At 43.1% G+C, this 20126-nt stretch overlaps 2 protein-coding genes across 24 annotated transcripts in view; one reads left to right on the top strand and one right to left on the bottom strand.

Moving 5' to 3' along the window:
- The window catches only part of Pon1 (paraoxonase 1), a 31016-nt gene extending 20447 nt beyond the window's left edge, over nucleotides 1–10569 (top strand). For both annotated transcript variants that reach the window (XM_039108462.2, NM_032077.1), the window contains 3 exon segments: nucleotides 1034–1115; nucleotides 6324–6452; nucleotides 10172–10569. In XM_039108462.2, coding sequence (XP_038964390.1) covers nucleotides 1034–1115; nucleotides 6324–6452; nucleotides 10172–10330 — 370 coding nt within the window. In that variant the 3' untranslated portion in view covers nucleotides 10331–10569.
- Nucleotides 10570–12953: 2384 nt separating this feature from the next.
- Nucleotides 12954–20126, bottom strand: part of Ppp1r9a (protein phosphatase 1, regulatory subunit 9A) — a 321979-nt gene continuing 314806 nt past the window's right edge. For all 22 annotated transcript variants that reach the window (XM_039108474.2, XM_063286778.1, XM_063286768.1 and 19 more), the window contains one exon: nucleotides 12954–18941. In XM_039108474.2, coding sequence (XP_038964402.1) covers nucleotides 18741–18941 — 201 coding nt within the window. In that variant the 3' untranslated portion in view covers nucleotides 12954–18740. The remainder of the gene's footprint in view (nucleotides 18942–20126) is intronic.

Here is a 20126-nt window from a genome sequence, read left to right as displayed (position 1 = left end):
CTGAGGGCTTACATGGTGAGGTGGGGGAAGATGCTAGCTCAGAATGCCACAGGTTTTTTAAACCTCAAAGCCCACCCCCTGTGACATTCTGCCTCCAACACACCTCCTCCTCATCCTTCCCAAACACTTCCACCAACTCTGGAATAACACATTTAAATATATGGACCTGTGGAGACCATTCTCCTTCAATCTGCCATACTTATTGTATGAAACAATGTAATTGTTATTGATGCAGTCTGCTATCTCAAGCTGGCTTTGCAACCAACAGTTCACAGATCACTCTTGGTCTGGGCACCACACTTTGGGTAGCATCAAAATACATATAAAATCTGTCTATCATCCATTCGTACCACAGCCACATCTTACATCACCAAGAATTTCAGAGCAACAGGAACACAGAAAAGGTAATGTCAGAAGTTTTCTGTTGTTCATATTGTCTATGATCCCCACAGAAGATAATAACATACTACTTCTCTTATTGTTCTAGAATGTACTATACTTAGTCTCAACAGGAATCTTTATGGTGTATGGTGTTGCTCTTTGTTCATGTTCCTAGCCAATGTTAGAATCAGTCTCAGAACAGAAAGAAAGAAAGACTTCTCTCCATTGAGGACAAACATTTGTCTTCTCTCATACTTTCTCTGGCCTGAAACAGAGGACTGTCATTAATAGGATTTAATGGAGGCTCCCCAAAGCCAAAACTTACTATCTTCTGACATGCAGAACCTTGGACTTGCCACTGGGTTGACAAGTCAAAGGGAACAATGTATAGTGCAAATATTAAGAGCTGGTGTTAGCATTGAGTTTCTTCCTTGCTGATCAAGGATGATTACCTATAACCTTAGGCAAAGCATGTCCAGTGATTAAATACATTGTGCCCTATGGACTCATCGAGGTCTTTCGGAATTGAGTTTGCTTTGAGATAAATTCCATTTTCTAGTTTCTAAGCAAAGTTCCACTCCAAGACAAGTTTTCCCAACTCAGCTTTTGGCATTACATCAAGCACTTTGATGGAGCTCTTTCTTCTTTGAAGGTATGTCTATATCGCTGAATTGCTGGCTCACAAGATTCACGTGTATGAAAAGCATGCTAATTGGACTTTAACGCCATTGAAGGTAAGATGTATTAACACTGTAAGTTTGCCGAGTGATAATTAGATTTTAATTGATTTGTGAAATTAAAAGCAGGGAGAGAGGAATTCTCTAATTTGAGTGGGTGTGAAGAATTTTTCACTTATTGGTTAGGAGCCCTCAGGATCACTGTGTATTTGTTGTTCACTTTTACTTTGTGGCAGAATGGACAACAGCAAGCCAGGCATCTCACCTAGGCAACTCTGAGACTTTCTGCTCTAGAGAACTTTAAGATGGGTGTTTCCCTTCAGGTCCTTACCTCAATCCCTACCACCCCTTTTCCCTCTGTGTCTGTGTCTGTGTCTGTGTCTGTGTCTGTGTCTGTGTCTGTGTCTGTGTCTGTGTCTGTGTCTGTGTCCGTGTCCGTGTCCGTGTCCGTGTCCGTGTCCGTGTCCGAGTCTGAGTCTGTATCTGTTTCTCTCTCTCTCTCTCTCTCTCTCTCTCTCTCTCTCTCTCTCTCTCTCTCTCTCTCTCTCTCCTTTCTCTTTATGGTGTTAAAACAGTCTCCCCTCATATCTCACTGTTTCCCTCTACAACAGCCACATGCTCACAATGGCTGCACAGGTGACCTGGCTACTCCTGGATCTGTCCCCAAGGCCACCTCTCCTTTTTCTAAGCTGTTCCCAGAGACCCAGCAGCAAACTCTTGACCCTTGTCTTCCAGGTCTCTGTTCTCTCTCATCTTTCACTTCCTATTGATTCGGCATTTCAGTGAGACCTTCCCTAACCCAAATACTAACAGCTTGCACACCAGCCCCACCTCTCTATAGGTTTTGACTCCTCAATGACTTAATTCTTGCTTCCAGTGTTTAGTACCACCACACTGCACATTTTACAAGTCTTCTTTATTATCTATAGGATCCATCAGGACAGATTTTTTTTCTGTTCATTACTGGAAGAATTCTTAGCATCCAATAAGCAAACATTGGTTTAATTACTGTGGTGGGGCTCACTACATATTAGGGCTTCATCTCTTCCCCTTCTAACTCTGGTCTAGGCTAAAAGTTTTGATCAAGCAGGGAGACAAATAACCCTATTAAAAATGGGGTTCAGAGCTAAACAAAGAATTCACAGCTGAGGAATGCCGAATGGCTGAGAAACACCTAAAGAAATGTTCAACATCTTTAGTCATAAGGGAAATGCAAATCAAAACAACCCTGAGATTTCACCTCACACCAGTGAGAATGGCTAAGATCAAAAACTCAGGTGACAGCAGATGCTGGCGAGGATGTGGAGAAAGAGGAACACTCCTCCATTGTTGGTGGGATTGCAGACTGGTACAACCATTCTGGAAATCAGTCTGGAGGTTCCTCAGAAAATTGGACATTGAACTGCCTGAGGATCCAGCTATACCTCTCTTGGGCATATACCCAAAAGATGCCCCAACATATAAAAAAGTCACGTGCTCCACTATGTTCATCGCAGCCTTATTTATAATAGCCAGAAGCTGGAAAGAACCCAGATCCTTCAACAGAGGAACGGATACAGAAAATGTGGTACATCTACACAATGGAGTATTACTCAGCTATCAAAAACAATGACTTTATGAAATTCACAGGCAAATGGTCGGAACTGGAAAATATCATCCTGAGTGAGGTAACCCAATCACAGAAAAACACACATGGTATGCACTCATTGATAAGTGGCTATTAGCCCAAATGCTTGAATTACCCTAGATGCCTAAAACAAATGAAACTCAAGACGGATGATCAAAATGTGAATGCTTCACTCCTTCTTTAAAGGGGGAACAAGAATACCCTTGGCAGGGAAGAGAGAGGCAAAGATTAAAACAGAGACTGAAGGAACACCCATTCAGAGCCTGCCCCACATGTGGCCCATACATATACAGCCATCCAATTAGACAAGATGGATGAAGCAAAGAAGTGCAGACCGACAGGAGCCGGATGTAGATCGCTCCTGAGAGACACAGCCAAAATACAGCAAACACAGAGGCGTATGCCAGCAGCAAACTACTGAATTGAGAATAGGACCCCCGTTGAAGGAATCAGAGAAAGAACTGGAAGAGCTTGAAGCGGCTCGAGACCCCATATGTACAACAATGCCAAGCAACCAGAGCTTCCAGGGACTAAGCCACTACCTAAAGACTATACATGGACTGACCCTGGACTCTGACCTCATAGGTAGCAATGAATATCCTAGTAAGAGCACCAGTGGAAGGGGAAGCCCTGGGTCCTGCTAAGACTGAACCCCCAGTGAACTAGATTGTTGGGGGGAGGGCAACAAGGGGGGGAGGGTGGGGAGGGGAACACCCATAAAAAAGGGGAGGGGGGAGGGGGATGTTTGCCCGGAAACCGGGAAAGGGAATAACACTCGAAATGTATATAAGAAATACTCAAGTTAATAAAAAAAAAGTTTTGGTCAAGGGGAAGAAAGGAGGCTTATGCAAATAGAACCTTATAAAGTAGCCCCTGTCACTGTAGAGCCAGAAGACATCATGCTGCCAACACCCATGCCCACAGCAAGGAGCATTGTCACTGTCAATTGCACAACTGTTTCTGTCACCATGTCCCAGGAACCATCACAAGGGGCCTCAATCAGAGAAAATTGCCTCAGAGCAACATCAAATCTAACATTATGTTTGACATTAAAAATCATCAGCAGAGCCAGTTTAATATTAGCTGCAGAGAAACGAAATTTCACACACTCCAACTGGCTTAGGGAATAACAGCAAACTGTGCTTATAACAGCAGGTACGCCTGCAAAGGGAAAGTTAAAGAACGTTGCAATAAAGCTCAATTCGATATACACTCAACATGGACTTCAAGGGCTTTGCTCCTGTAGGAGAGGGGATCAGATCTGGCTTCCACATCTGGTAACAGAACATGGTTATTTCTCATCATTACAACCAACCTAGCAGAAGCCACCCTGTCAAATGCAGTGACATCCATCCTTTGGAGGAATCATGTGATTTCCTATTAGTCCAGGAAAGCTTCAGAATGCCAAAAGATTTGAGCAACTTGTTGAAGTTAAGTATCAAATCTGGGATGAAGGTGAATGGTGTATGCCCTGCCCCACGTGTAGTGTAGTCATACAATGGGACATTAGTCAGTCTTACGAAGGAAGGGTACAACAAGGATGAACTTAAGACATTACGCTAAGTGAAACGAGCCAGATAAAGAGGACAGATAGCACGAATTCACTTATTTGAAGGACCTAGAACCATCCATGGTGGTTCACACCTATAATCCCAGTGCTCAGCAGGCTAAGACAGGGGGATTTTGAGCCAGAGGCTACTTTGAGTTATATAGCAAGATATTATTCCCCCAATAGAATAATTAAAATAATTTTAATAATTAAAATATTTAAAATGTATTGGAACAACAGAATGATGGGAATAAGGAGAGTTTCTTTTGGGCTGATTGAAAGTTCTAGAGATGGCTGACTGTCGGGGGCAGTTGCACAAACATGCGCCTGTACCAGATGCTGCTTAGTTGTTCACTGACAACTGGTTATGATGACAAATGACACATTACTGGTATATTACCACAGTGAAAGGAAATCTCCTGCTCACCAAGACTAAGACTTTGCCACATTTCAGTCAGCTGGAGTTCTCAAAGTATCCAGATGTTAACATAAACAAAACAAACAAACAACAACAACAATAAACAGCTCCTTGTTTAAGACATTTCATTCAGGTAGATCTGGGGATCGAAGCCAGGCCCTGTTGGGAAAGTGACAAGCACTTTGCTGCTGAGCTGCCTTATCAACACCCCACCCAGTGTCTTATTTAGACTTCAGTATCTTCCACATGCCTTTGTGGGGTTGTGAGATGGTATGCAGATGTCCATTATAATGGTTTTTATTTCATTTCATTTTATTTTATTCACCTGGCTAGACATCCGGTATGTATAGGGCAGGAGTGCATTTCTGAACCTAGATCAGGCTGTCTGCTCGATGGCGGCTGGTGATTTGGCAGAAGCTCTGTCTGTCCAGTACTCGGCACACTCCAGGTGCTGGACTGAGTGCCTGGCAGAGTAGATGACAATTGTGTGCAGAGTGGATGAGCTCTGAGGCTTCCCCGTGCCTCTCCCACTCCCATGGGGGTTCTCAGCAGGCTTCTATCCATGGTGGAATTTGCCACTGGCAAACTCCCCTCTCAGTGCTAACAGTGAGAAGCTAATGTAAGCCTGTAAGTAAAGCGCTGACACCGGCTGGATGGCTCCTGGGGGCTGGAAGGAGCCAGGAGCAGATTTTGACCTGCAGCTGCTTTGCACCGCCACCTCCCCTGGCTAATGCAGCTTCTTTCAGGCTGAAGGCTGAGAGCTTTCCCTGACAGTGAGAGAGAAGCTCTGCCAGGTTGCCTGAACCCTCTAATCCCTCCGTGGACATGCGGGGACAGTTCTCATTTTGAGCAGGAAGCAGAGGGCAGTGGCAGCACATTACAGCTGCCTACCCACGCTCAGACCTTTCCAGAGAGTCACGACCAGTTATTTCCAGGGTCCCTGGGTACTGACTCAGGACTCAGAAGTGCACAGAAGATATTGTTTCTCCAGTGAGAATTAGAGGTAAACAAATAGATGGGATTTCTTCCCGGTAGAAGGCAGCCAGGATGATGAATGGTGGAATTAGGAATTGTTGCTATTATTTATGACGCCGGCGCAAAGCCACGACAGCAATCTGGGCAGCCATCATGTGTTTGCAGCTTATATTTAGAGAAGAAACGGCAAAGGCGCAGGGAGTTGAATAACACCAGGAAGCAAAACAACAAACTTTCCCTCAACTTCAAGGCAAAAATTAGACCCTAGGTGATCATTACTTTCCTGGCTACAGAGCCTATGATTGGCCATAAAGAAACTTACATGTTCTCCACGTTCCTCCTCAGAAATGAATCTACATTTCTTGTTTGGTTTTGGAATATTTGTAAACATATCACATGCCTGTGCTTCTTTGCAAAGAATGGATTGATGTTACGCTTACATAATTTTTCAGTTTTAGATGCATGTGCAAATGATTTCACTTAACTCCTAAGAGCCAGCCTCTGTTCTGTAAACCACCCCCTAAACCGAGCATGTCTTTGAACCCTACGGAATGGCCAGAAGGTCGGGTGCATCCCTGCAGTGAAGCTGAAATGGGCTGACTTGTGTTCCTGTGGCCTAGAGCAGGAGGACTGTCTCCTGAACTGTCTCCGGCCAGTTCTTCATATCCTCATGCACCTTCTTTTGTACCTTGGCAGGTCCTCAGCTTTGACACCCTTGTGGATAACATCTCTGTGGATCCTGTGACAGGGGACCTCTGGGTTGGATGCCATCCCAATGGGATGAGGATTTTTTTCTATGACTCGGAGAATCCTCCTGGCTCAGAGGTCAGTTTGCAGGGTGAAATGGACACAAGCTGGCCCTATCTACCAGGTTTCAACTGAAAACACAATTCTTCCTTATTTGTGCAAATAAGAGAGGGCATGTAACAGATGATCCGGGTGTTCAGAAGTCAAAAGGTCAATGGAGGGACTCTGGTGAGAGTCCAGGAAGGTGGTTCTTTATTACTGGGTAATTTTTTTTGGGGGGGGCGACAAAGGTGCACCTTTGTATAAGGACACCAACAGGAGTTGACACAGTAAAAAGAGGTGTGTGTGTGTGTGTGTGTGTGTGTGTGTGTGTGTGTGTGTGTGTGTATGCACAAAATGACGGCCAAAGCCAGAAGGAGAAAGAGATAGTGTATTGAGAGTATAACTCCATAGAGAAAACCTATCTAGCACGTGCAAAACACTGGAAAAAAGTATCCCCAGAAGTGGAAAGATAGAAACAAAACAAAATGAACACACAAACAAAAATGGAGGGCTGTTTGAAGGAAGCAGCACCTAGCTGAGAATTTAGCCAGTCAGGAGTCATCCACAGGGGGAAAAGGCTGGGGTTGGGAATCTACTTCATCTCCTCAGGCCTTTCCAGCATGCAATAAAGTGAGCTGGAGAGGCTCCTCCAAACAGGCTTTGGTACAAGTCAGAGCCTAGGCTTGAAGGCTGAAGTAAGGACTTCCAGCAATAGATGCTGCCCACAGCCTTATTTCAATAGTGAGTTCCTCCAACCTAGGAATTCACAATAGTTTAAAAAATAGCATGGTGTCACACTGATGGACTGTATCCATTCGTTATCCATTCTCCTGTGTAACTTTCCCTTCCCTCATATCAATACTCCATCCAGGGCATCACTGCAGCCTCTCTGGATAACTGTAGAACTGCTTCTGTAGGACCCATAGATATAAACTCCAGAGATGCTCAACTCCCTTGTATGAAGTTACGTAGTATTTTATCATGATCCACGCACATCCACATTCCTGCACACTGCGTTTGTGTATATGTGTGAGAGCGTGGACCTCTGTCCATGTGCACATAAAGGAGGAGGCCAGAAGTCATGTTGCTTATCCTCCCAGCTGCTTCTTCACCTCATTTTCCAACACAGGATTTCTCACTGAACACGAAGCTTGTCAATAGGCTAGAGATAACCCAAGGAAGTTGCCTGTTTCAACTTCCCCAATGCTGGGTTTACAAGCTTGAATCTCCATGCCAGCTCCTTTTGTGGTGCTGGGGATCCGAACTCAAGGAGTTACATTTGCACAGCAAGTGCTCTTACTGACAGAAAGCTCTCCTAAGCCACTTCTGTATATTTAAACCCCGTCATATCATCTATAATACCTGACATACTATAAATGCTATATAAATAGCGATACTGCCTTATTTAGAGATTGTGATAGAAAATGAAGGTGTATATTTGCTGTACACATATATGAATATCACACACACGCACACCACACACCTATTTCCATCTGCGGTCACCTAGATCTGCAGATATGGAACCTATGGAGACAGCTGACCGTACAAGGCAGAGCAGAGGACTATCCTATCTATACATTACCACAAGACTTCTCCTACCTTAATTATAATACTCAAAGGTCCTGTTTTGTCCACTGTCTTTATTTGGCAGGCTATTTTGAATTTATTTACAGTGCAAATCATAAAAATTGGAAACCCATTGGCTACCAGCGCTTGCACGTTACCCATGACTTATCCAATGATCCCTATTTTGACTTTTTATTCCATTTATTTATGCGTTCGTGTGTCTCTCTGTGTGTATGTGAACATGCAAGTGCATGCCATGACACACATTCGGAGTTCACAGGGCAACTTGGGGGTGGGAGGATTGGTTCTCTTCTGCTGTGTGGATCCTGGAAGCTGGACTCGGGTTGTCAGACTTTGCAGTGAGACTCTTTACCCACTGGATCTCAAGCACCCATTTTGAGCTTTTAGTATGTAGTAAGTACACCTGTTATTCCATCAAACAACCTGGTGTTACTTTGTTATTACTTTATTGAATGAATATGTATTTTTAAAGCTTGGTTTTAAATCAGTCTCACTCACCTGAAAGGATGGGTAGACAGACAGACAGTCAGACACGAACACACACACACACACACACACACACACACACACACCACCTCTTCCTATATCTTGTATTGAAAAAAATCTAATACAAATGACTCCCAACCCTGTCATGTCCAAATTTACAGACAATTATGATTGTGCTTAATGCCAATCTTCTGTGGCTTTTGCTAGTTTCTGCTATTAGACTTGTTCAACTGTATATTTAATGGATTGAAGAAATGTATGCTGTGAAGTGCTCGGCATGTAAAAGAGCTGAACAGAATGTTGAATTCTAATTGTTCTTGCTTGTTAGCTCATCTGGTAAACTTGGGTCCTTTGCTCTAGCAAGGATTTGCTTTGTTGTTTGGGACAAAAAGAAAAGGAATTGCTCCCATTCTGATGATGAATTTGGTAAGGGAAATAGAATACAATAATTTTAATATACTGCCCATAGAAGATTTAGTTCTAATGAACAAGAGGCTTATTAAACTGAGGTCCATCCTTACCTATTTCTTTGTAAGTAATATTTTAACATTACAGCAATTTCTGGGACACATGTCTGTGGAGCTAGCTGTGTTCGAAGTCATTTGAACCCTCCCATTGATCCTTTTATGGCCAGACCCTGGCTTCCTCACAGAGCCACACTGAATGCTCTGCAGTGATGGACCTCTTTTCTTCAAGAAAAAGGAGTATTTTATCCTTGTCAAAAGAGAATTTAGGAGTAATTTGGTCACCCATCTAAGTCTGCAATGAAGACACAAATGGTAAATGGGGACACCCCATATCTCCTGCCTCAACAATACGTTCTTTGTATTAGGCTTTGTTATCTAAAGTTGCTTTGTTACCCCAAAGTACCGGGCACTAGTTATGCCACATGGCAAATTTAACACGAAATATACAATCAATAATGATGCGATTAAATTTCTCAGTTAAGTGAAAAAAATTAAACTTAAAAATCGTTCCATGGCTGGGGATTTAGCTCAGTGGTAGAGCGCTTACCTAGGAAGCGCAAGGCCCTGGGTTCGGTCCCCAGCTCCGAAAAAAAGAACCAAAAAAAAAAAAATTTAAAAAAAAGATTAAAAAAAATCGTTCCTACTTAAGAGGTAGGACCTTCAAGTCAAAAGAGTGGGTAAGTATGCCACAGAGAGATGGCTTCTTGGGTCAACCTTTCACTTTTGTCTACATCTTAAATCAAGATATTTTGAGGCATAGTCACACGTACACACGTGTAACCCAGTACTTAGGAGTTTGGGGCAGGAGAAGTGCAAGTTCAAAGCTAGCCTCAGATATGTACAAAGACCGTCTCAGTGCTAATCAACCAACTGAACAATCAAATCAGGACTCCCCAAACAGAAATTCAGTGTACCTATCCCATTTACTGTGTTCCTAAGTATTCCCTAACGTCTCACATCCAGGCTGTGGTGCTTGCTTATATGCCCTGCCTTACCCACAGTGCTTACCCACTCATGCACAATGCTATTGTTAAGGATCACGTGGTCAAAACCCAACCAATCACAGCTGAGGAAACAGCAATCTTAACGTAACTTTAGAAGAGAACACAATTGATGAAATTGTATGAGATAGTGTGTCTAAGGGAGAAATGACTCTAAGTTTAAAACTGACTTAAGTGACAACAAAATATTCGCCTGGAATTATTTCTTCGACAGGTGCTTCGGATCCAGAGCATTTTATCCGAAGACCCCAAAGTAACTGTAGTTTATGCAGAGAATGGCACGGTGTTGCAAGGTACGACAGTCGCTGCTGTGTACAAAGGAAAACTGCTGATTGGAACGGTGTTCCACAGAGCTCTTTGTTGTGACCTGTGACAAGCTGGCTACACCCACATCATGGAAAGTGAGGCCATCATTTCAGCCCTTTGCCATATTGTAAGGTGCCTATCACAGTGATCTCCGCTCACCAACGAATGTTGACCTTAATCTCAGACATAAGAAGGTCTGAGAATGTTTCCTGGCAATAGATCCTAACTAGCAAAGATTTCTTGAGTGTTAGTTTCAGACTACTTAAAGACCCCATTACCAATAAAAAAAAAAATCTTTCACCAAAATGGCGAAATTTCTCAAGTCCTGCATAACTTGCATTCTGATCTGAATATGAAATGTTTCTACAGACTTATAGGCTGAATGTTTGGTCCTCAGCTGGGGACAGTGTTGGGGACTCTACGAGGTAGGGTCTCACTGCTAGAAGTTTGTCACTGAGAGGAATGCACTCACAGGTTACATCTGGTTCTCAGTTCTTTGCTCCTCTCTGCTTCCTCTGTGGTAAGCTTCCACCAGACACCAGGGCCGAGCTGCTGTCTTGTTGAAAGCCCAGAAATAGTGGAACCAGAACAACTCCAGAATGGTGGGCTGAGATCTCCATATGAGCCAGGAGGTTTTCCTCCTTTTAGTTATCCTAGGCACTCTGTGATAGCATCAGGAAAAATGAGCACTACCTTCTCATGTAACCCCAAACACACGTTCCCCATAACGCATACAGTCCCTGAAACCATGTGAGTGCCTTTCTGCACTGCTGCCTTTCTTTAAGGAGAGAGTGTGGTTGGTCAACTTTGGGGACTATTAGGTCACACCAGGACTTCTGGTGTTGAAAAAGTATTATCATGAAGACCACTCTCAACACGTCATGAATTCAATGGCTGGACCAGTGCGGCCAGACATCTGTTTTCCCCTGTCTCTCTGCCACTTCCTCAGGAAATAGAACTGAGGTTCCGCTGTCTCCTGGAGACGCAGTGCTTTTGTGCATTGTTTTCTCATTGGGCCTTTTCAGTTTTCCTACAGTTCCAGCTTGTAAGAGAATGTTACGATCTTTGGGAAGGTTATCGCACTCAAACATGATTTCTGTTATCTTGACACATTACATGTTTTGTTTAAATTGGTCCAAAGAAAGGAGGAATTTGCTTGTTCTGTAGTGGCCAGGTTCAGGAGTATTCCACAACTGACTGATGCAGTGCGGAGTCTCTCCCAAGCTCACACTACTCAGCTGATGCCAGAGATGGGTTTTGGTTTGTTTCTGTTGTTTTGCTTTGTTTGGCTTTACTTATACTACCCTAGCTTGCTGTGAAGACCAAGTTGGGAGAGGAAGATAAACTGAGTTAAAAAAAATAGATCAACAACCCTTAGTGGCTATTTTCTGAGAGACAGGACTAAGACAAAACAAAACAAAACAAAAACAAAAAACCTCTCTTTTCTTATATTGGTTATGAAACAAGAATTATTTCTTAGGGTCATTAAGGTTTAGAGATGAAGTATTTCAAAGATAATTGCCATGGCATTTATCAGGTGGTGGCATTTTGGGAGGGGGGCGGGGACTGTTTTGATGAGAAACTGAAAGCTGTCAATCATTTAAGACCATAGACTGAAAATACAAAACAAAAACCGTTTTTGGAGCTATGTATCACAATGTATGCCTATAATTCTACACTTAGGAGGCCACGGCAGTGGGACCATGAATCCCAAGCCAAAGTAAGATCTCATCTCAAGAAAACCATAATAATAATGAAAGTTATTTTCATAAAAGAACCACTCTCCTCACAGTGTCTTTTAAGAGATTTTAGTCAGTTTAGCCTATGACACCAGGTTAGTTTACTTAGAGATCCTTGTCACGCACATGATGGAGGCTGTACTCTGAAACACTGGTTGTGACTATCTGTGAGCGTGATACTTAGGAAAACAAACTCCACATACTTCTGTAAAACACAATAAAACTTTTGCTTACCTAGCCTTCATGACACCTAAAACGACTGTATCCTCTCTCTTTCTATTGACAAATCAAGCTAATTTTTCCAGAAAGAGAAAACTGAAACTAAAAATGAAGCTATGTGGTTTCCCGTGGCACACATTGAAGACTATTCAAAGAAGGGCAGTACAGGATGTTTTAAGTTTCCAAACGGAGGGAAACAGACTTCCGTTACTTACGCGGGGCTGAGACATTGGAGCCAACAGTCTTCATTTGTTTTATTCTTGCTTTCTCAGTCTTGGCGATCTGAGAAGGAAAATGGCTTACAATAAACCCAGTGCTCTAGGCTGGACCTGATTTCTTCTCGGCTTGCTTCTTGTTGTGTGAGACTGACTGCTTAATGGATTTGTCATCCATCTTCCTCTGGCTGATGGGTATTGGGAACTTGATGGTGAGGCTGTGACAGAGGGACAGGGGAAGCGAGGACCAGGGGGCTCCAGCCGGAGGCCCTGCTCTTTAGCGTCATGCCCAGTTCCATAATTGTGCTTTCAAGTGTAATTCTAGCTGCCAATTTACACTTCGCCAGAGTTAGGACTTATTTTTAGTTTCATTTCCATGAAAAATGTGCACTTTGCTCTTGATGGAGAGAGATGTTTTGACAGTTAGTGCAGGTTTACCCAGCCAGGGCTTGTTTTAGTTGATGGTGGGAGTGGAAGAGGGGAAAGAAAGAGAAGAAAAGAAACATGTACTCCGAGAGACCTCTGAATTTCCTTTTATTGCATTCATTCTCTAACAATAATAATAATCATTGGCAAGAGGTTTATTTACACTAACAAGTTAAGTTTAATCACAGGTAAGTTTTAGATGGTCAGAAAACAATGGGCCACTGACGGTATAGTTTGCTTCGAATGCCTCTGAAAACTGAAAAGTAAAGGATGCCATTGGGAACAGCACACACTAATCAAGCGCCAGAGAACAAATCAGATGTGGCACTACCGTGTCTCCCATGCAAAGGACCAGACGGCAAAATGTACAAATTAAAAGGTTCAGGTACTGGCCTATGTATACTTACCAGACTCAAATGCTTTTCAAACCACTTTCCCTTTAATAGTCTATAAGGAAAGATGAACATAAATCAAATCTTACAGTAGAACGGAACTTTATTCTCCTTGTTTTCAGCTGCTCGGTCTTGTCAGTGATCTATAGCAGGTGTCCAAGTGGTTTCATCCAAACATCATTACAAATTACAAAAGCAGTAGTTATGACATTAAATAATACTGAGGAGAGGCCACATATGCATGTTGAGTGCTGTTTGTTACTCACTGATTGAAAAGTTGAAAGTCTGGGTATCACTTCCTGCCCCCCCCCTTTTTTTTGGTAAAGGCAATTTAGGGTGTTTCTGGCCAATTGTTAGTTCATGGCTGAATGCTTAACGCTTTAACAAAAAACGTGTGTGCGTGCATAAAACAGCTGAAGGAAATGATGTACCCAGCTTCCAACAACACAGACTCAGAACCCATTGTGTTATTTTTGGTGGCAACCAAAATGCCATTGCAAGCGGATGGCTTAGGAAGTAAATGGTGGTCACACGACAGAAATACTGCCACCAGAGAGCCAGGAGTCAGCGACAGAAGCATCAGGGCTACTCTGATGATCTACCTCGTTTTAGAGGTGAGAGCTGATACACAAGAACACACAGTGCAATTTAGTCAAGAGAACCGCAGGCGACCTGCAGTTGAAAATGCCCGAAGCTGCATAATATCTTCTGTGTCCTAACTAAAAATGTGCAATCTTGACATCAAAGCATTAATCAAACAGCTGAGGAAATTTTACTGTACTAAAATACAATACCAAAGGATCTAATAAATCAATTTTACTAAAATATACAAACATTTAGAAGCATAAGTGCATTTAGTAGGATGCTTACATTTAAAAAAAAACTCTTAAAATCTATGAGCCATTCAATGTATACACAACACAAAAAGTAGTAACGATGCTATGATTACAGCTCAGGGTCCTAACTAACACCACTGTAGTCCATGGAGAGTATATATTTGTGCCATGTGCTTAAGGTATACATGTGTGTGTCAGGTGGGGGATATATTCACACACAAGGCTCTGACACCTACACAAGTGGCATGCACATAACAGAATTTGTGGCTTCTTCTCTTACTGCTTGCACATTGTCTTGCATATCGCTGGATCCCTAATGGTCTGGGGGTGGGGGTAGGGGGTGGGGCGTGTGTAGGGTCAGGGAAGCATAGACCTTGTTCTTCTGCCCCCTACTCTGAGGATCCAGGTGCTTACAGATGAGAGTTTTAAGTGACCAACCTTCCAGAAGACACCGTGTTTTGGTGTAAGGAGCTTGTGTTGCTCTCCAGCGGGCGGTTTACTGTGCAGGTTTTTTTTCCTTTTCCTCTAACCGGTTACTCCAGCTTCTTCTATGTTACTATTCAAGGTATTGATATGTGTTTTCTTTGGTGTTATTCCCCACTCCGTCCCCAGTATTTTGATCAAGGCTAAATTTCACAGGACTTTAACTATTCGAGGCAAAGACTATTAAAATCAGTCAGTACATTCAGTATAGCTCTCAGGACTGAATGGTGAAATGGACTTCCTGTAATGCTGTCTTGAGACTACCCCCCCAAGTCCCCCTTGTCCTTTGGAAATGAGAACCGTTTTGACCTCACCTCTATAAGCTCTGCTTCAGAACTAGACACAGGCAGAGCCCTGACTCAAAGCAATTAAGAAAACATGAGAAGTAGCCCCATCCTCTCCTAATTACCTTTCCAACCAGGGATCACTAGGGTCATAGCACTGAAGCAAGTGACATGAACCCTCCTAGTTCCTGTCCCCCAAAGTGGGATGTTTCTTATCGCCAGCTCTGTGAGAAGAGGCTTTAGCTAATCAAATGGAATTTGGTAATTCTTTGCTATCCCAGTTTATGAAAGGGCAATTTGCATCCAGTGTACACAAGTTTCTTTTAGAAACATTTGCCCTCCATCCTCCGGAATCTTCTTCAATACCCTTGTTAAATGTTGATGGTCCTCCTCAAATTTATCTAAACTCCCATGCTTATAAATGACTTAGAATAGCTGTATAAATGCAATCATTTTCTTCTTATATAATTTTCAGGTACAAGTTAATCCTAGCGAGCAAAGATCCTAAAAGGGAATTCTTCCTCGTCAGCACAATGCAGAGGCCCAGGTGCTAACTCTGACTCGGACACTCTTACAGCTTAGGTTCAGGGTATTTAATATCTCAGGGCAAACACTGTCCAGCACGAATGGTAGCTGAGTGGGAGTGCTTGCCCCTCTGCTACTTTGCTTCCTAAAAATAAAGGAACACAAGATAGGTGGTACCATGGTGGGCCTCTTGCAAGCCAAGTCTGGCATTAGCTCCTTTCATAATGTAATATAAACTACTGCGGTGCTTTAAAAGTCTACGTGAGGTGGGGCGTGGGAAGTCCATCTCAACCCCAGCAAAAGGACAACAGATGGCTTCAGAAGAGCTTGGCTGTTATGACAGCAATGACAGCCTTCGGTGGAGTAGTAAAGTGGATAGGGCATGGTTTCTGCACTAACAGGACCCTGCTGATGCTGGGGAGGAGAAAGAAATGATTACATAAGGATAAGTTACTTTAAGGGAGATGATCTTAACCACGGAAATCCCGTTCAAAGTTCTTTAGTGGAACCCTGACCCAGTTACTACTACTACAATGCTCTCCAACTGTGGCAGGGCCTCACTATGTACCCCACTCTGGAACATAACCTGTACCCCAGACACTTTTGGTTTCTGGTGGGGACCCACTAGCTTTCACTAGAGTATCATTCACAATATGCAGACAACCCCTTTGGTTCATTTGTTGAACAACTGTCCAAAACCCTTAACGTCTACGAAGCAACAACAATTCTCTGTTAAACTGTATAAACCCTGAAAACTACAGCATTAAAGAAAGAATTGTGCAAGACTTTGGAAACTCAATTATTATCATGCACCACAGTCAAATAAAGGAGCGAACAAGAAATCAAAATGCTCACAAGGTCTGAGGTCCTCCACTTTGTTTCCACACTGGATCAACCTTCTATCCTTTGCCCAACAAAGCAATCAAGAGCCTTTTACAATCCTAATAGTTTTAAATAGCAATGTTAAAAGAATTCATTTTGGTCTAAGATTGTAATAATTTAACTTAAAAATCAAAATGACTGAACTATAAACTAAATGATGTAAGGAATATTAATTTGATTTGTAGCTGTTAGGTGAACGCTGATCCAAGCACGGAGTGTTAATAAAGTTACAGTAAGAACACTGTATTTAAGAAATGCAATATAAGAGGTCATAAGTTACAGGCAGAGGCAGACTTACAGACATTTTCAATATATACATTCATTTTCAACTATCATCAAAGTGTAAACACAACTTAAAATGATCACCCTTCTGTTTTCACTCTGGAAAATGAACACAGAGAAGCTTCCAGTGCAATCCAGCTTTTTTTTTCCCCCAAAGAAAAGAAAAATGGCAAAATGTACAATAGCAAGTATTAATATTGCCAGATTTTTCCCTTCGTCTTCTGGCATTAGGAAAGATTTACTGAATGTGTAGTTTAGTAATATGTCTCTTATAAGTGGCAAAGCATCAGGCATCTGAAGATATAAACAGGCACTCAGTACCCTGCTCCACAAGAGAACCATGAAGCAGGTCTGGTTTGCGCAGAGCACAGAGCGACTCTCATATCATGTTTCAAACTGAAGGGGCTGTATGTACCAGAAGGACCAAAACTTAACAGAAGTGTGCTGGGCCAGAAAAGGAAGCAGGCTCTGGGAGAAAGAACAGGATTAAGTTTCTAGTTCAGATAATCTCAAAATTCATGTTACAAAAATAGTAATAACAATAAAAATGAAAAGTCACAATGTTAAAATACAAAGTGAGGCCACACAGGCAGCTGACCTCTATCCTAGCAGATTCTTGTCATAACTCCAGCGCCTGATGCAGGCCCTGCGTACCTGTGCACCCAGAGGAGATGTGCACAGGCCAGTGGGCAGCGCATGGGCCTTTTGGGGTAAAGGAAGTAAATACCCTGAAGTCCAAGGATTCATCTGGCCTCCAGCTCTACTTTGAAATCTGCTCACCATAAAGTAGATGATGCCAGTGTTTTAGTTAATGCAGTAATGAGAGTTAGATTCAGAAGAAAAGAAAAAGCAAAACTAAAGGCAAGCAAACAAGCAAACAAACAAAAAACCCCTGAGGGTGTGAAATGTCTCAAGAAGACTTTCTGTTCTCCTCCTCCCCTAGTCTCCTGCACTCAACTCAGGTTGGTGAAACACTGAAATCCTTAATACCAAGTATTCAAGTAATACCAGCTCTTACACTGTGAAAATCTGTCCCATGTACTGTTTTAAACAAATCTCGAACTCTCTAGAATACGGAAGAGAATGGCTTAGGGAGTCATTCCAAATGCCTGTAAAATGTAAATGATGGCTGTCCTTCACAGGAAAGAATTATGTATACATTAAAAAAAGAAAAAAGAAAAAAAGTTCTCTAGTTGACTGTTACTCAAATCTTAATCTCTAACCAGTATCTCTAGGTTTAAGTCCTTGAAAGGACATTTGTTAAAACACTGAGCCCACTTGAGAAATTCTGAGTAGAAAATATGTGACAAGTTCACGATTTTGTCACAGGCAGGCTGAAGGCCAGCCAGAATGTCCCAGGAGAGGAAACCTGAAGATGTTGGTTTCCTTAAAAATCAATTTCCTGTTCAATTTGTTCCCGGGGAAGGAGCTGTGCTGTGTTTGTCGGTGCGGCTCAAACACTGGGCTCGCGGCACTGGCAAACAAAGTAGCAGATCCCAACATCCACCGTTGCACTACACTCTGACATTTTTTTCTTCTTTGTTCAACAATACCTGGAGGAAAATGTTATCCTCCAAACCCCGAAGTACACCCACATCTGTGTGCTTAAGGCTTTTCAGTTCTTCTACAGTTAATAAATAGCTACTATTTCCCCCCTCGTTCTGATTCTCAGCGAGTGGGATAGCACACGTGCTCGCTCTTTCCCTCAGTTGGCAATTCCGTGCTGGGCACCCACATCCCCACCATGGAACTCACTTGCTCTACTGTCAGAATTGAGGGGCGCTTCCCCATCTCAAGGCAGGGATCCTCTGCACACCAACAGTCACAAGCTACTACCTCAGTTTCAGGGGCTCTCACTGAGAATTCTGGGTACTCCACTCGCAGCACCAGAGTCCTGCTCTCATTGGCTGGGTCAGGCTGGTCCTCTAAGTGGCACCGCACACTTAACACAACATGGGATGTTGGTAAGTAGAAGATAAAAATGACACTTCTGGTTAGTCAATGAACCGAAGGCGGCGGCGAGGGGTCATTTTAGGTTAAAATCAAGAGTGCATTCAACACACAGTTCTTTAACCGCCTACAGTGGTGTATCCCCATCAGTTTCTTCTTCATCCTCTGCAGGAGAGTGGGGGCAGAAAGGGGCGGGACTTCTCTCAAGCTTTCCCACCTACTGGAGGAGGCGAGACCTTACTGCTCACGGTTGCTCGGTTGTGGAAGTCATCTTTTCCGACTTTTTAGACTTCCTCTGCATTTGCTCTTGTTCCTTCCTCCTCAGCTTTTCTCTTTGTTTTTCCATTTTCTCCTGGGCCTTGCGAGCCTTCTCGAGAGACATCTTCATTTCCTTCAGTTTTTTTTTAACCAGTGCCCGATCCTGGGATGATGTCATTCCAAGAGCCTACAGAGGATACACATGTACAAAAGGAATCTGAAAAACTGCTGACCTCTTTGTTTATGATGAGGGAAACTTCGTACTATGTTTAATCTCGTGACCTTAGTTAAACGTAGAAGGAGGAGGTCAAGGCTGAGGAAAAGCAGACCACATGTGCTAAATTCTGTAAGCACCAAGGATCTGTGCTTTGTTCTCTGAAGTTCTTTGCAAAATGCACTCCAGAAGTCATTAAGAAAATGCTTTCCAAATTGATGACTAAGGAGGGAATAAACAGAAAGGGGGCATGCGCCTGCTTCTCCAACCTTCAGCTAAAGTATTGCTAAACTTACCCACATCTTGGAAAGGGTAACCGAGAGAACCTGCTGCTACAGAAGGCTCCAAGAGGGGTGGGGAGAATGAAATGGCCAACTTCCTGCCAATGTAGTTATTTACTACGAGAAGCAACAATGTCCTTGGGGTGGGGGGATGCCCATGTCAGTGTCTCTCTCCCATTGTCTCCCCTAAGGCAGAGCTGTAAAGGAAGCCTCGTGACAATGACTAGATGGCTAGATGACTTACGATTCAGAATGAGGGGAGAGCACAGTGCTTTAATTTAAATGGTCCATGACCTTTAGCCTCAACAGCAGGAAGGATGCGTCTCTCCCTAACAGGGACAGTTGTCAATGGGGCCTTCATATTCACCACTATTGACTGATCTCTAACCTTTTCAAAGACTGTCAACAGATACTTATCTATCCATCAGCCTAGCCCTGGGGAGGGGTGTGTGGCGCTGGCTGTACCTTCCTTTTGCCCTTTCTCAGTAGAGTTGGGTACCACCTCAGTCTCCAAGAGAGACGGGCCAGACGAGTGGAAATGAAGGTGCAGGGAGGTGACAGTGAGAATGGCTTGCATGAACTGGGGAAGAAAGTTGGAGTCATCGTTTCAGTTTTCAAGTAGTGGGCAGGAGGGGGTGGGACATGGAGGAGAAAGGAAGAAAGGAAGATTCATACTGGTCATTATTAAAACTTAACAGTACAGTGGGCAGTGAGTGGTTATGATATAGGAGTCATGCAGTTGCCAGGTGAAGCAAAGGAAAAGCTCCCCCCACCCCCCAACTCTCTTAGTCAGCAACCTATCTTGAGTCAAAACCTGTGGTGGGCTTCTTGAAAATAATTCAGTGTCTTTTCTGGTAACTACCACATGGATCTGCAG

Source organism: Rattus norvegicus, chromosome 4 (assembly GCF_036323735.1).
Source record: "Rattus norvegicus strain BN/NHsdMcwi chromosome 4, GRCr8, whole genome shotgun sequence".
In the NCBI taxonomy this organism is placed as follows: Eukaryota; Metazoa; Chordata; class Mammalia; order Rodentia; family Muridae; genus Rattus; species Rattus norvegicus.
This window is presented reverse-complemented; position numbering and strand designations above follow the sequence as displayed.